The sequence below is a fragment of the Lepisosteus platostomus genome, chromosome 13, assembly GCF_059453375.1.
Source record: "Lepisosteus platostomus isolate fLepPlt1 chromosome 13, fLepPlt1.hap1, whole genome shotgun sequence".
Lineage (NCBI taxonomy): Eukaryota > Metazoa > Chordata > Actinopteri > Semionotiformes > Lepisosteidae > Lepisosteus > Lepisosteus platostomus.
This window is the reverse complement of record NC_142623.1, coordinates 34,473,953-34,488,720: the sequence shown is the minus strand read 5'-3', so window position 1 is coordinate 34,488,720 and position 14,768 is coordinate 34,473,953. Positions and strand designations below refer to the sequence as shown.

At 35.1% G+C, this 14,768-nt stretch overlaps 1 protein-coding gene across 10 annotated transcripts in view; it reads right to left on the bottom strand.

Annotated features, from left to right (window-relative positions):
- The window catches only part of LOC148650471 (teneurin-2-like), a 413,744-nt gene that overhangs the window by 159,691 nt on the left and 239,285 nt on the right, over positions 1-14,768 (bottom strand). For 8 of the 10 annotated variants that reach the window (XM_088604296.1, XM_088604299.1, XM_088604298.1 and 5 more), the window contains one exon: positions 2,074-2,298. The exons of the other annotated variants lie outside the window; for them this stretch is intronic. In XM_088604296.1, coding sequence (XP_088460422.1) covers positions 2,074-2,298 — 225 coding nt within the window. The remainder of the gene's footprint in view (positions 1-2,073; positions 2,299-14,768) is intronic. 10 annotated transcript variants of the gene reach the window in all.

Below are 14,768 nucleotides of genomic sequence, written 5' to 3'. Positions count from 1 at the left end.
GCCCATTTTGTCTATAATCATTTAAGTAAAGCCACCTTATCACATATATTTTAAGTAAAAGCTGGACCAAATTGGGGTGAGCAGTATAGTTCTGAGGAGGCTCGTTTTTGAGACATACAGTAATATTATTCCATGGAAGAAGGCCACCTTTACTTCTGATCTGAATTAATGCAACAAACCTGTGTGCTCCATCTTCCCAAGACCGCATTGCCTCAAAGACATTCAAGGGATTTTCACAAAGACAGAGAAAAATTATTATGCTTCTGCCTATAAAAAAGGCTTTGAGCTAGGACAATTTAGTGGAAAATATGAAATACAGAAGGATCTGGAAGACAGGACTCTCTCTCTGTTTGGATGACTTTGAGGTATATTTAAAGTTTAGGCTTCGCTACAGATACTTCAACCAGAACAAAGCTGATGTGTTCAGAGAAGAACAAAGAGGTTTGAGTGAAAAGCAACATTTACAGTTAAACTGAAACGGGAATATCCATGAAAAAATATTGCAAAACAGCAGTGCTGCCTCATTCCTGAATGAGGAAATATCCCTTACTCATACAGTACAGTAGGTAAATGATAGTGAGTACCACTTTCTACTCATTTGTTCTAAATGTATTTGAATCTCTTGCAACTTTATTTGTAACAGAATATTTTCAGATTTTTCATGAAGAGAAAATATATTAAACTTTTCCAGGCACAGTCTATTATCCATGATTCATTTTTCAAATACACTTAATGTAACATTACTGCTTTTAAAAAGTACTTTCTCAAGGTATTAATTAATCTTCAGAGAGCTGATCATTTGTCAATTGCTATTCAAGGACAAATGCAATGTTCCCATTTGAAAGACACAATAATGGTGGCATTCATCATAAAAAAAAAACACATTACTGAAAATTATTCCAAAAAAAAGTCACTTGAAAACTTCAAAGGGTTTTTATTCAGAAACACACTTGTTGTTAGGCCTAAATAATCCTCAGCTAACTACGGCTATCCAATCAAGACATGTTGTGCCTTTCGGTTTAAATTAAGTGGAGACTAACAAAGCAGTTTACTACAAGCAGTCATTAGTGGAAATTGTTCGGCACGTCAAAAATGTAAAAGCCTGTATTTTAAAAAGTTAATTTCAGGTCTCTTTCAGGTTTTGTTAAATACTTAAGTTTGTCCTAATGTATTTTTTCTCCTTGGGAAAAAAACCTACCAATAATCTTACAAAATAAATTACGTTTTAGAATATATTTATACATTAATTACATTTTTTCTTTTTTCCCAGAACAGATTTTTTTTTCTGAAAGGAAATATTAAAATAAAATTAATGTGGACCTTGATTTCCAATATAAGTGGAATTGCCACCTGTTTTCTTCAGAAAAAAAAACAAATATTTTACCTATATACACTGCTGTGCAAAATAATCAACAGTTAAGAGCATACATACTGTATACTCAATGCCCCCAGAAGTTGTTAAAACACCTTTGACGATTAATAGTACAACCTTGTTCGAGTGAGAAGAAACCAAGATAAACTACATACTGTTTATCTGCCGTAGAGCTGCATAGTCTATATACTGTAGTGTAGCGGCAGTTAATCTATCACATTTGTCAATCATTTACAAGTTCAATCATCACTAATATCATTATTCCTCTCTACACATCCAAAAACATAAAAGGCCACTTTTTGAATTACAAAATAAAGATCTAAGAGGATATACTGGTATCATAAAAAACCTAAAACATCACTATGGAATTGCTTTCAGGAAAATTTGAACCAAGGAAAATTTGAACCAAAAGAGTAAAACAATGAAAAATATAAGACTCTTGCACCTCAGTGAGTAGCTGCACTGGAAGGATGGAAAGATGGATGGTTGAATGACAGACAGATAAACACTTAGACAGATACAGTACACACTGTAGATACAGATATAGAAATGGCTGCTCTGTACTCTGGTTCTACCAAGCATCACACTCAGTCAGTTGTTGAGATACTTTAATAGACACCGGCCCATACAGTAGCTACGAACTTTGCCTTAAAATCAGATATCCCGACATGAAAGGTACTGGAGAGTTCTTGTTTTCTTACCAGGATTGGGGGGCTGTGGCTGGCCAGCACACGTTCTCAGCAGGTATGTGTTAGGGGAGTACTCGTCGTCAGGGTTGGACTCCAGGATGGGGTGGGAAGCGTTGCTTTCTAGCAACGGCATCTGACAATCTCTAACGCCACCAGGTGAAGGGTGATGGGAGCCAGTGGGAGGAGCAGGGGCAGGAGGGAGGAGGCTTGATGCAGGAGTGGGTGGAATGGGGCGACCTGAGGAATGGATAGAGGGGTCAAAGGTTATCAATGGATGACATGGAGCGAGTGTAGACAATTTCAGAAACAAAGTTAATTGTAATTGTAAATGCACGTGCCTACTAGTTTCAAGAACCATTTTTACAGCTTTGAACTTGGATGTATTGAGCTATTAATTTTTAAAGATTTTCAATAAATTTGAATATCTACTACCCCTATAGAACAAACAAATAATAGTAATATTTTTAAAATATTTTTTTAATCTCATTTGAAGGTTTAAATAACTGTATATGTTATAAACCTACATGGCATTATTTTTTTTTAAATCCGGTGTGGCAGGACTGCATTTTTTTTAACAATATCATAACTTTGTATAACATATTTGTAAAACAAAATATACTGGTTAAAAAGTAATAAATGGTGTTGACATTGTCCATGACACAAGCTGTAAAACAGTACAAGTGGTTAATATATTGACTTAGAAACTCATTTTATCAATCCCTATCTAAACAAATGTAATTTTCCTAGTAGAAACATACTGTACTTGGAATACAGTTTATAACTGCAACACAAAGGTGCATACATCCAACTTTCAGCACTCTTTTTGTAAACCTAACCTTAAATTATGAGGCACTCTTTTTTCTTTTTCCTGAAGAGGCTCTTGAAGCTATTAGACTCATATTTGAATACCATTTTAATGAAAACAGCTGCTTCGTGATGCCCTGTTAACAGTTATCTTTTAAGCGCAAAACCCTGCTAAGAGACAATAACATATGAAACACCATCATCTGCTGCACTTTTATACCTGCTTGTCTAAAAAAGAACATTCAGGAGATTCAGAGTACACCCAGCAAGAAAATTGTGGTGAGAGGATTTAATTACCTATAGACTTACACTGAGCTCGAAATACCTGACATCAACGTTTTTTTGTCTTCTTTTTAATTTAATTAGGCAATCCATCGCCTAAATGCCAGCAGATGGTGAACGTAGTCTCTTGTCAGTTTTGAACCTGAAACCTGACCTGAATGCCTTTTTCCTTTTAGTTCCAGGTACCCTCCACAAGGGATTTTAAAACTGTGTTTCAGTTTTACAGCATTTTCCTATGGCTCTCATACAATGCTCAGGTCCATGATGTTAATGCAATAATGATAGATTATTTACACAGGTATCACACTGATTTACCTGACATTTAAAAAAACTTAAATATGTTAAGCAATCAAGCACTAATCCAGTGATATATTATTTGTATGAGACATATTGTCTAATGCCAAATAAAAAAAAAATGTAGATGTGTGAATATCACAGGAAGCTGATGCAAGAGAAGACCTGCTCCCATCAGAACTCATTACTCCTCACCTCACCAGATTACCTTCGGAGTACAAAGTGAGGTATTGAAGAGTCCTGTACTTGACTCTGGACCGATGATGAGATTTGGATTAGATGAGAAAATGAATAATTTGACTACTGAATGGGTGTTGTGTGGCTGGGGCTGGTGTGTGTTACAGGGCTCGAGCTGGTTTCTACTGCTGGTGTTTGATCTTTCTTCCCTGTTTAAAAAAGCTGATAAATGTAATCACCCGCAAAAAATGTCAAACTGTCAAAAACATTTAAATGTCATTTTAATGTGTCTTTTGCATAGTGGACCAGTAAGTGTCACTCCTCCTACTGGAACAAAAAAAGCCATAGTATGGTAATAGGGGTAACACTGCTCTAGGATGTGATGTACCTCATATACTGTAATGCATTGTCAATAAGGATCAATAAAGATCCTATGACATTGCTGATACGAGTAGGGATGTTAACACTGGTTTCTATGTTTCATTCCCCTTCCATCTTGCATAATCTGGCCTTCCTAAATGTTTCCTTTAATTCAATTAGCAAAGTAATTCTTACATCTCCACCTGATCTATTGTATAGTGGGCCTCCTGGTACATAATGGCAGCAGCACATCTTCCAGCCTGCACCTGAAATGCAGATACAGTAGGTGCTGTTCTTCTGTGCTAGATGAAGTGGTTCCCCTCCTATATCTGAAGTGCTTTGGGATTCTTTGGAATGAAAAGCTCCATACAAATGCGAGTAATTATTATGTATTATTACTGACGTAAAAGGATAGCGAATGAATACACTCAGCAAGAGTGCCTTTAGCCCAGCTTTTTCATCAAAGAACACAAAACACAACATTCTGGTTTTCGTTTTTGCCAAAAGCCGAAATACATTAAGATTTTGTTCTTTTTCTCTAAATGTTCTTCTTAAAATCTGAAATAACATATTTGAAGGCACTATTTATAATGAATGAGCACGACGAACTAATGACTATTACTCTGAAAAAAACAAGCACTGAATTAGCATGTTAATGTCAAATAATTCTTCAGAAAATGTATTTTAAATCTGATCATTTATAGTCCTTCTGACTGGGCATTTTTGAATATAAAAACTCCAATAGACTCATGCATCCAGTAAGGAAGGTTTTCTATGAGGAAAGCAAAAAATGTCTGGCATGCCTTTTCCAAGTTTATATTCATTCACCTCTATTATGATCGTGATCAAGAGCTTTCAGAAAGCAGGCCTGTGTGATTGTACAGTAATTAAAATGGCACACACAGTGCAAGCCAGAAGGTAGGTGGGAAAAATCACACCTTCAATAATGAACAAGTGAAAATTTGAGGTGTAATTACTAGCTGGGAAGCTAGGCATCAGTGTCGGTTACCTTGAAGGCATGGTACTCTCATTTCCACCCTAAGTGCTAATGCTTTTTTCCCACATTCTAGGGTGAAAGTTTCACCAAGGCTTTGAGGATTACAAAAAAGCTAAGAAAAAAAAACAAAAAAAACAAAAAGTAATCTTAAGCTTTTAATAATTTATATCTATTTTTGTACATGACTCTGATATCATGTATGAACTTCTTTCAACACTCCATTTCAGTTCCACATGGTGCAAAATCAGATACTGTTTATGGAGTGTTGTGTATTTTGTAGTTTTCTAACTGGAATATATAAAATCCATGAAATCCTTTGCAAATTCTTATCTTTATTTTTTTGCCAAACTTGCCCCCTTTCATTTGATCGCAAAAATGTTTTCTTTAGGTTAAGACATCTCACAAAAATGGAATTATAATTTTCAGGACATCATACCAATAACAAATTCATATCTTCTAACCACTATCAGATGTGAATACAAAGAAATCTGTTAAGTGGTGTGCAGATAAATAAAATGCATTAACATCCAAAGCCCACATTTCTCCATTATTTTCTTTAATGCAAAATAAATGACAAATATGAGTTTGTATAAATGATTTGGCTTTAAATATTTGCGGAAATTGAGGTTTAAGGTTACGAAATTCCCTGTTTGGAATACAAAACACACTAAAATGGACATAAAAGGGCCTATTTTCATTCAACTGGCTAATAGCTGAGGACATGAAACTTAAAAAAGCTGGAGTATGGAAACTAATCTCATTAGTCCAACAATAAGGTCAGAGTAACCGTAGCAAATCTATTGGAGCCCACATAGTCAAACAGGTTTCACAGTGAACCATGAAAGAAAAAAAATAAATCAGAGCTGCATTTTCCCACCGTTATGTCCGGTCTTACAATACAATACCATGATTCCTTTATGACTATTAATTGTGCTAATCCATTATTCAGCCCAGTTTAAAACCTAGCCAAGTTTTCACACTGATCCACTGATGTTTGATGCCTTCCTGCAGTAATATAATGACATTTCCAAATTAAATTTTTGGAATACTCTTTCATAAAATGTTTGAGAACGAGCTATATCAAGAGCCTTCTAAAATACTTTTTCTCTAAGGAACAGTGAGCAGTCATGTAATTTGTTGCCAAGTAATAAAGAACAATTCTTTTCAAAAACATTAGCCCTAATAAAATGTTTCAATTTAATTTTGGGATCAAAACCAGAGATACTGTACAAGCAAATGGCTGCTCATTCCTTCGAAGACCCACAATAAAATTTTGAAAACTAAAGGGGACTTGATTATCAACCAGTACAAACCGTATGGGAGTAACAGAAACACTCTACTGCTGTGCAAGCAGTAGGAAATGAATGGAGTTTCTTATCAGCCCCGAAATGTTCAAATTTACTTTTGTTATGCACTCACATAATTACATTCATAAAGCCTGCCGATATCAAAAGATGTACTTGTTCCATTTACATTTTTATAACCCAATGAAACACTGTTAAATAAGCAATCCTAAAGACAGAGCTTCCTGCCAGTCAAATTGGGAGAGTGCTCATGTCTTGCATGCATACATATGAGAATCCCAACACTCATTAAAAGGGAAAATATCCTAATCAAACTTGTCTGTCTAAATGACAGTGCCCCCCTCTTCAGCAAATTAACGAGAACAATTTCTGAATCTCAGATGCTGTCAAACAGGGGCTTGTTGACCAATTTATCTTACTATCAACCATCTCTGTTGCTTGTCAATCAATAAAAGAAACATTCATTGTTGATTGCAGTTTCTCTATCTCCAGAGCTAACTGTTTTCTACCAAGCAATTTACTGGGAGTCAATCAAAGTCAGGCTAGACTTTCCTTAAGTAGAGTAGAGTGAATTTTATTTAATGGTAGCTAAAACAACGCACAACAAGTGAATTAATTATCAATCCATTTCTTGTACACCGCATACAAGCAAAACATCTTTTCAGATTCTCGATAAATGAATTATTAAGCATTGCAGGCTTTTTTTTTCTTTGAATAAACAGAATTGAAAGTAAAAAGAATTATGTACTGTACATTGAAATAAAACTGCAGTATACCTATAGTATTTTGGAGTTATTCTTTGCTTTCATAATGTTAAAGCAAACTGAGAAGAGCTGCCACCAGGTTCATCAGGGCATTTTGATTTTACTCTTATTTTCATTAAGAACCTCCTACTGCAGGATTGCATTGCCAGATTTACATCTGCAAGCCCGATTTTCAATAGCTTCTGGGTAACATTTTTAGCAAGCATTATTTTTTTGTTGTTTGTAAACTCAAAATCCTATCATGGATTTCACCAGTTTATCTTAAACTAATATCTCAGAAAGGTTATGGCACCTAGCAGTACTGCACATAACAGTCCATTTCGATGTGATTCAGTATTAAAATATTTTATTTAAATTTGATTCATTTTTAAATGACATTGAACAAATTTAGTCACATAATAATACCCAAACTTTAGGTCATTATTGAGCAATTATTACAAACATGATGGAGTTGAACATGAAAATATAAAAGCATCATATTCATAGTATCTTTGATATAATATATCCCACATACTGTAATTCCTCATTTTGGAATGCCTGATTTTGCCAAAAGCATAGTTTTGTCAATCCTTGTACATTTTTTGAGAGCAATTTTAATGTTTTTTCATTTATTAGAATTATTTAATTAATATAGCAGAATCATAAAAGTAGTGTTGATGTATTCATTAACAAGATTTTAGAAACTGAAAACCACACCTCAGAAAATGAGTAAATGCTGTTATTCATCATGCTAATTCCATTATCTGTAGCAATAATTAATGCACTGAAAAAGTTTTCTGTACTCTGAGCTTACCAAGGTTATTTACACATGCATGAGGGAAAAGGTGTACTTATTGGTTTGATTTCACTGTAATGTAAAGATAATTGGTCAGCAAGAGTCCGTAGAGAAATTGACAAATATCTCATTTAATTGAAATCTGTTAAGTAGCACAGATTCCACTGAGATGCACTGTCATTCTCACTTGCTGCAAAGGTCTGTTGGATTATTAACCAAATACACCAAGACATACTAGGAAGGTGCAGCATGAGAACAACCACTGCAGTAAAACTTACTTTTTACACCTTGACTTCGAACCTAGTCTTAGGAAGGGGGGTTGGTATATTTACTGCTTAATGAATGGCTGCAACCCTGCTTAAACTTTACAGCTATTATTTACAAACCCCAATAAAAATATAATGATGAGGAGCAATTAAAATGTTAAATCATGTTAATTAGAAGAAAGAAGTAATAATGATTGCCTTAGATGGCCAACAGCAATTATGGGACTTAATTTCCTACGCAATTAGTCTGGAGGGCATTTTAGCTATTGTAATTTATTTCCCAAAATTTAAAAGGTCATTATAAATTGCTTTATGTTATTAAAATGAGGTTTTGTAATAAGGGTCGGTGGTTCGAGCACGTGCCTTTCCAGATTACGAATTTTATGTCCTTCAAACTTTGGCCATTCTCTCACAAAGCACAAAAGAAGCTGTTGTAAAGCTCTGATTAACATGTATTTCCAAACTGTTGCTTTGACCCCAAAGAACCATAAAGTCTGTCCTTTGAGGGCATTTCTAACCCAACATATTGTTTCCTACCCAGCAAAAGAGAACAGAATTGTATCTGTTGCAATATTACTTACATAACGAGGAACTGAAAGGGATTAATTTTGTGTTATGAAACTGGAAAAACATGTTCTGCTCCCTTTGATATGATTCTACAATTAAAGCCCTGATGTGTAATGAATCAACTATATTACTTCATGTATAGTAATTACAATTCAACACCTCTCAGTTAAAAAAGTATGCTGGATCAATTTTAAAAAGGTTTGTGTATTTTCTGTGATAAGAATGGCATGATATTAGATATTTAATGCCAATGGCATGTATCACTGCACATTTTTCATTCCCACCCTGAGAAATACATTAAAGACTAACTAAGATTCCAACAAGGTATTTATTGCATTTTACAAACCATATCAATGAATGATACGTCTAGCATTCATAAAGGAAATGGAATATAAACTATAAATAAAAAATTCAACCGGCTTGGAACATGCGAGAGTTCGAATAGATAGAGTGCCTGCTCTTCAGATATTTGCAATGCTTAGTGTGTGTTGTGTTATTTTCTATAGAATAGATCTTTCATGTAACTCCAGGGGTGGTATGGTTTATTTTCTTTACAGACAAACAATGATACCAAAACAGTATTTTTCAACGTTTCCATAGTGTTGGATTAAATTTGTTATAAGCAACATACAAAAAACCTAACAAGGAAGTGTTCTTATACCAACAGCGAATTGCCTGTGCAGATTAGAGTTATACAAACACAAGATATGATGTATTATCTTTAAGGGGTTGCTGTCAAGGCTGAGAAAAAAATGAGGTCTTCACTTGCCTGCATTTAACCTGTGCGGTATTCAGGCTCATCCACCACAGTCCATTATTGCTCACAGAATGATGTCTGTTACAAGTCACTGTGCAGCTGGTGTGATGCAGAGGCCATGATTCAGCTCTGTCTTAAACTGCCTCAGATCACTGCAATACCAACATAACTAAATTCAAGTGTCCAAAAGGCAATATAGTTTGTAAAATAAAATAAAGAGCATACGGCAACAAATGCAGCTAATCAAGATACTGTATTAAATGTACTAATACGGGATATTTTTGCTCAGTAAATAAAATAAAGCAAATAAATGTTTATTTAAAATGTCATTTCTTGCAGTTTTTTACAACACTATAGAAGGTTAAAGATGAAATGTTTATTTTAAAAAGATAACTGAAATATTTTTGTTAGAATACAAGATTTTTATTTCTTTACATGGCACCAAACTCGAGAAAGTAGTCTGAGTCTGTTTTTTGCATTTAGCAAGTGTTTTGAGTCTCTTCCTTATTGAGCGGCTTAACAATGAGAAAATGCAAACCTGTAGAGTAATGCCTAATATGAAGGAAATGCCTTTCTTTTATCGTGAACAGACCACATTCTATAGCTAAAGCTTCCTGGTTCACGGGTGCTCAGTTTGTGTTTGGTGTATCACTTTCATTGTCCATCTGCCCACTGCAGAACAAGTGGCCAAAGAAGGAAGAGGAGACAGCTGGAAGCTAGTCATTTGGAACGTGACAAATTACAAACATAATGACAGTAATTCATCATCCCATATCTGTTGCACTTTCTTTTTTCTCCTGCCGACCATTAATGCAATGCACCACAGCTAAAAGCACCTGTAACAAACAAAGTGAAAGGATGAGAAAAGCTTGGACAATGCAAGGGTAAGCCATCCGATAAAACCCATGAGAGAAAAAAAAAAGGAAAATAACATTTGCTAAAATTGTCACATAGTGTAGAAATCTATCATTGTTCTGCTGAATTCACGGACTCTCTTGTACTGTATTTCTTTGCTTTTGTGTCTTTTTCACAACTTGATTGCTTTAACTTGACAATAGAAATGAAAACCTCAGCCTTCACAGCAGACTCTTTAATTTTTCAAGAGCTAAGAATAAACTAGAAGTATTAAAGCCTATTACTGGGGCTGCCAATGCAGTTATTATTGCACTAACTGACCCTTATTTATGTAACAAAGAAAACAAAAAGCCCTGCAATACTTATTTATTCATGACAAAAGATTGCCATAATTAAATGGTAATTGTAGGGCTCTTGCAGTTTATAAGGACATATTCATATTAAAATAATGGATTTGATGTCTATGAAAGACTAAATCTTTTCTCTGCTATGGCCACCACCTCACCCTAAAGTGTTCCTGATAATTTCAAACATTAGAGAGGTTATATCATCACTCAAGAAAAGCAATCAGAAATAATGACCAGTGGGCTAACACAGGATCACATCACTACTGGGCTTGACTTAGTTTAGAAAGTCCCCACAATCTTTCAAATGGCTTTAACCCCCCCCTAAAAACCATATTTTATGGAATGAGATTTCTGGACAAAGTTTCATTAAACAGTGACTTGTAAGTACTGTTTCACTAATAATCCAAAAACATTTCTGGCACAAGTTAAGACTTCTGAACAAGGATGTTGTTCTCTTTAAAATCTGATTTAGCTTACAGAGCATCTTCCAAGCACTATAACAAATGGGAATAATGATAATAGGATAGGGTTAGGCCTCGACTTGCTTTGGTTTGACTTGTAATGCAAGTTCCAATTATCCATGCTTTCAAAGATGTGACCTGTGAATAATTATCTACAGTAATTATACAACATTTCCCATTTCTTCTTTCACTCATGCTTAGTGAAGCCCGAGTGATGTTAAAAATGAAATCATAAGCCATTTTTAATTAAAAAAGAAACTTACAATTTCAAAGCTTAAAACAGGCAATCATATCAGTTTTCCTTAAAAAAAGAACCCTTTGATGTACAAACGTCAGATTCTAAGCTACTGTAACATGTTCTCTAGCCTACAGATTTTTTTCCTTTAATCCTCTTTTTCTGTAATTGTGATGCAATGTCATACATTGTCTGGGCAGCAAGTTAGCCTCCACAAACAACTTTTGAAACATTACAATACACAGACAGTCTCTGTGTACAAAGATTTGAAATGTATTAACCTAGTCTGACAGCTCCTGTGATCATCTCCTCTCTCAACTGCACTTAACCTTACCCTTACATCCACTGCTTCAACGCCCCATTTTCAGTCATTGTTTCCAAATAACTGCAGTACTGCTACCCCACACTTGGACTCTGTGACTCCCTCCCACCATTATCTGTACTAGGTCTACTGCCTATCATGTACGTAGATATGCTTACAGTATCTGTGTTTCTCTAGTCTGTGATATTGAATGATCCCTCTCTCTACATTTACATTGTAATTGCCCTTCTACTAGGCACCTGTGTCTATCTGTTCCTGCAGGGTAATATCTTTCTGCTAACATATTGTAAGTTTCAGATGTATTATACTATATTTGCTGTGTTGTGTTATCTACTTTGTTTATCGATTATTACATTGAATGCATGCAACTATGCAAACAAACAGACCTAAGCAAATATGTAAAAATTATAACCCAACTAATATATTCTAAGATGAACCAAATCAGAAGTAAGTTTTTCAATTTAATGGGCATAATCACAGAAAACAACAGTAGTAGCAAGAGTAATACTGTAATATGTGTGTAAAAATTCTGGAAGGACAGATTTTCTAATTAAAGTGTTTTTAAAAAAAGTAAATAATACAATAGAGGTAGTAAGTGTTTATAAGTTCTTTGACATACAGTAAGCTATTACACATCTGCGCATTCCAAAAAACATAAGCAATATATTGTATAAGAGTAGAAGAACCTTCAGTTTCTCCTACTTTAATAAATCACTAATGCACAGTTTCAAAGACTTCCCTAAAACATAAGGCAATGAATAGTGAATTCGTAAATATACACATATTTGGTGACAGGCATTTTTAAAATAAAATATAGTTGGATGAGGGGTGGTAGTCCAGATATTGAAATCTCAGAACATTGAGCACAGACTGACAAACAGTACACGACTATAACCTACAGTGTGTGTACTGTATGTGCAAACAGGAAACTAAATATATGATTAGACGTAGAGACTGATTTTCCCTCCAAATTCCAATTTTTAAGCTTCACGGTGTATACTATATCCTTCAATATGCTGTATAATGCACTTGTTTTATTTATTTTTTAGTTTTTAGCATTATATGCAAATAAATATTTGTACAAATCCAAAAGTTGCAAAAATTAAGTGTTACGTCCCAGTGTGTGTGTTTTTTCTGTTATGTCCACACTGCTGACCCTTGATTGTTCTCCCTTCCCCATTGGCCCACCATCACACCACATTTTCAGTATGACATCATCATCAATTAACTCTCAGCCAATCAGAACACATTTTATTCACTATATAACATGGAGGCTTTCAGGAAGAAAAGGCCTTTCGTTTGACATCGGTCCTGTTTGGTTTTGGTTATCGCTTCGCTTTGCTTCGTTTCTGGTTATTGCTTCGGCTTCGTTCGTATTTTCGTATAGCTTCGGCTTTGTTTTTTAGTTGGTTTTACGTTCGTTTATTTGTACTTTCGTTTGTTTGTGTGTTCATCCTTGTTTTGTCATTACCTTGCCCCAGTGTTACATGTTCAACTTTTGTGTTCTTTTGTACCCTGCTCCTGTTGATTACTCTTGTTTTCCCTTATTTGTATTCCTGGTTCACTTGTGTTTTTGTGTGAACTTTTGTATATAAGGTTAGCTTAGGTTGTTGGGTACACTTACACACTTAGTTGATTTTGTATTAGTACACTAGTTTAGTACGGGTGAGTGCCATTTGTCTTGTATGGTTTTGGGTAGTCAGTGCAGGTTAGCTAGGGTGTTGAAGACGCAGAAGACCGTGTGTTTCGGGTTTTCTTTTGTAGTCAGATTAGCTTTCCCTCACTGTCCTAGCCAACTCCATTTTGTTTGTTATTTTCTTTTCTTTGGCACCACTCTAGTTCCTTACCCTTATCACGCTTCCTAGTCCCTTACCAAAACCAACCTGCTTCCAAAAGAATTATCCTAAATGTTACACCCCTTTACCCCTAGACACTTGGGGTCGTAACATTAAGTAAGCAACTGTTTTTGATCATTCTTCACACTTTAGTATCAAAGTGAATAAACTAACCTATACTCTGACATTTTCCTATCTTCCCATAATTTTGTTCGTCTCTCTTGTCATATGATTACAGTGTCTGCAAAGGCAAAGATCACCAATAACTACAGCCAGAAATAATTAATATTAGTATTCTACTTTGATTTCAACCTCAGACAGTAAGAAATTCACATATACTTGCAATGATTTAATGCTTCAGTAATGATTGAGATCAGCTCTAACCATATTGTGATTGCTGCCCATCAACCCAATTTCAACTCTTCTGACCATTTCTGCCCTTTAATTAAGAACAGAGACATGCTATCTATGCCTCAGCAGACACTCAGTTCAAGAGCAATGGAAAGGAGCTTGTTCCAGGCCAGCGAAGCCTACATTTTCAGCTCTCCCAATTCCCTCTCCTTGTCAGATTCATTGAGGTTACTTGGAAACTACTTAAGGCAGAACTATTTCCATATAAATTAGGCCTCTTGTTGTTGTTTTCACACTGCTATTCTTGAAAAGGCATTTCAACAAAAACTCGCTAAATCATATACAGTACATTCCTACTTATTATATTTTACAATATGGCTGGAATCTAGGAGAACATATTTATGTATCACTTTTCAGAACTGTTTTTGCCACATTGTTGCTTGTTTCTCACTGTCCGGCAGATCCCTGAAAAATTCTTGCATTTTCTTATAATGATGATTCCAAAGTTATTCCCTTTATTTTTTCATGGGTGGATGCATTTGACTGTTCTTTGTGCCACGGTATTTTATTGATATGCATGTCCTTCCCTTCCAGACGTAAGTACAGCAATGCTTCCAAATCCGTGTCCACATTTATGTAAATGTTTTGCCTTTTTATCTCCTTCCAGGAATCCACATTAGTTTCCAATTCTTCAGAAAATGATTCCAATTTTCAGCAAACACACATATCGGCAATCATAAATAGCAGACGGCAAAAAATAAAGGGAGGGGGATGTGGTGATGGGGTGGGAGTCGGGGGGCTGTCGAACTTCAAACGAGCTCCTTTTCAAGTCAGTATTTCGAAAGCCTTTTTCTGCAAGTCAGAGCTTTGAAAATACGGGACAGTGAAAGTACAAATGGATCGGCACTATGATTTGCAAATGCCTTTTCACGCAAGGTCTAAAAAATTATTTTC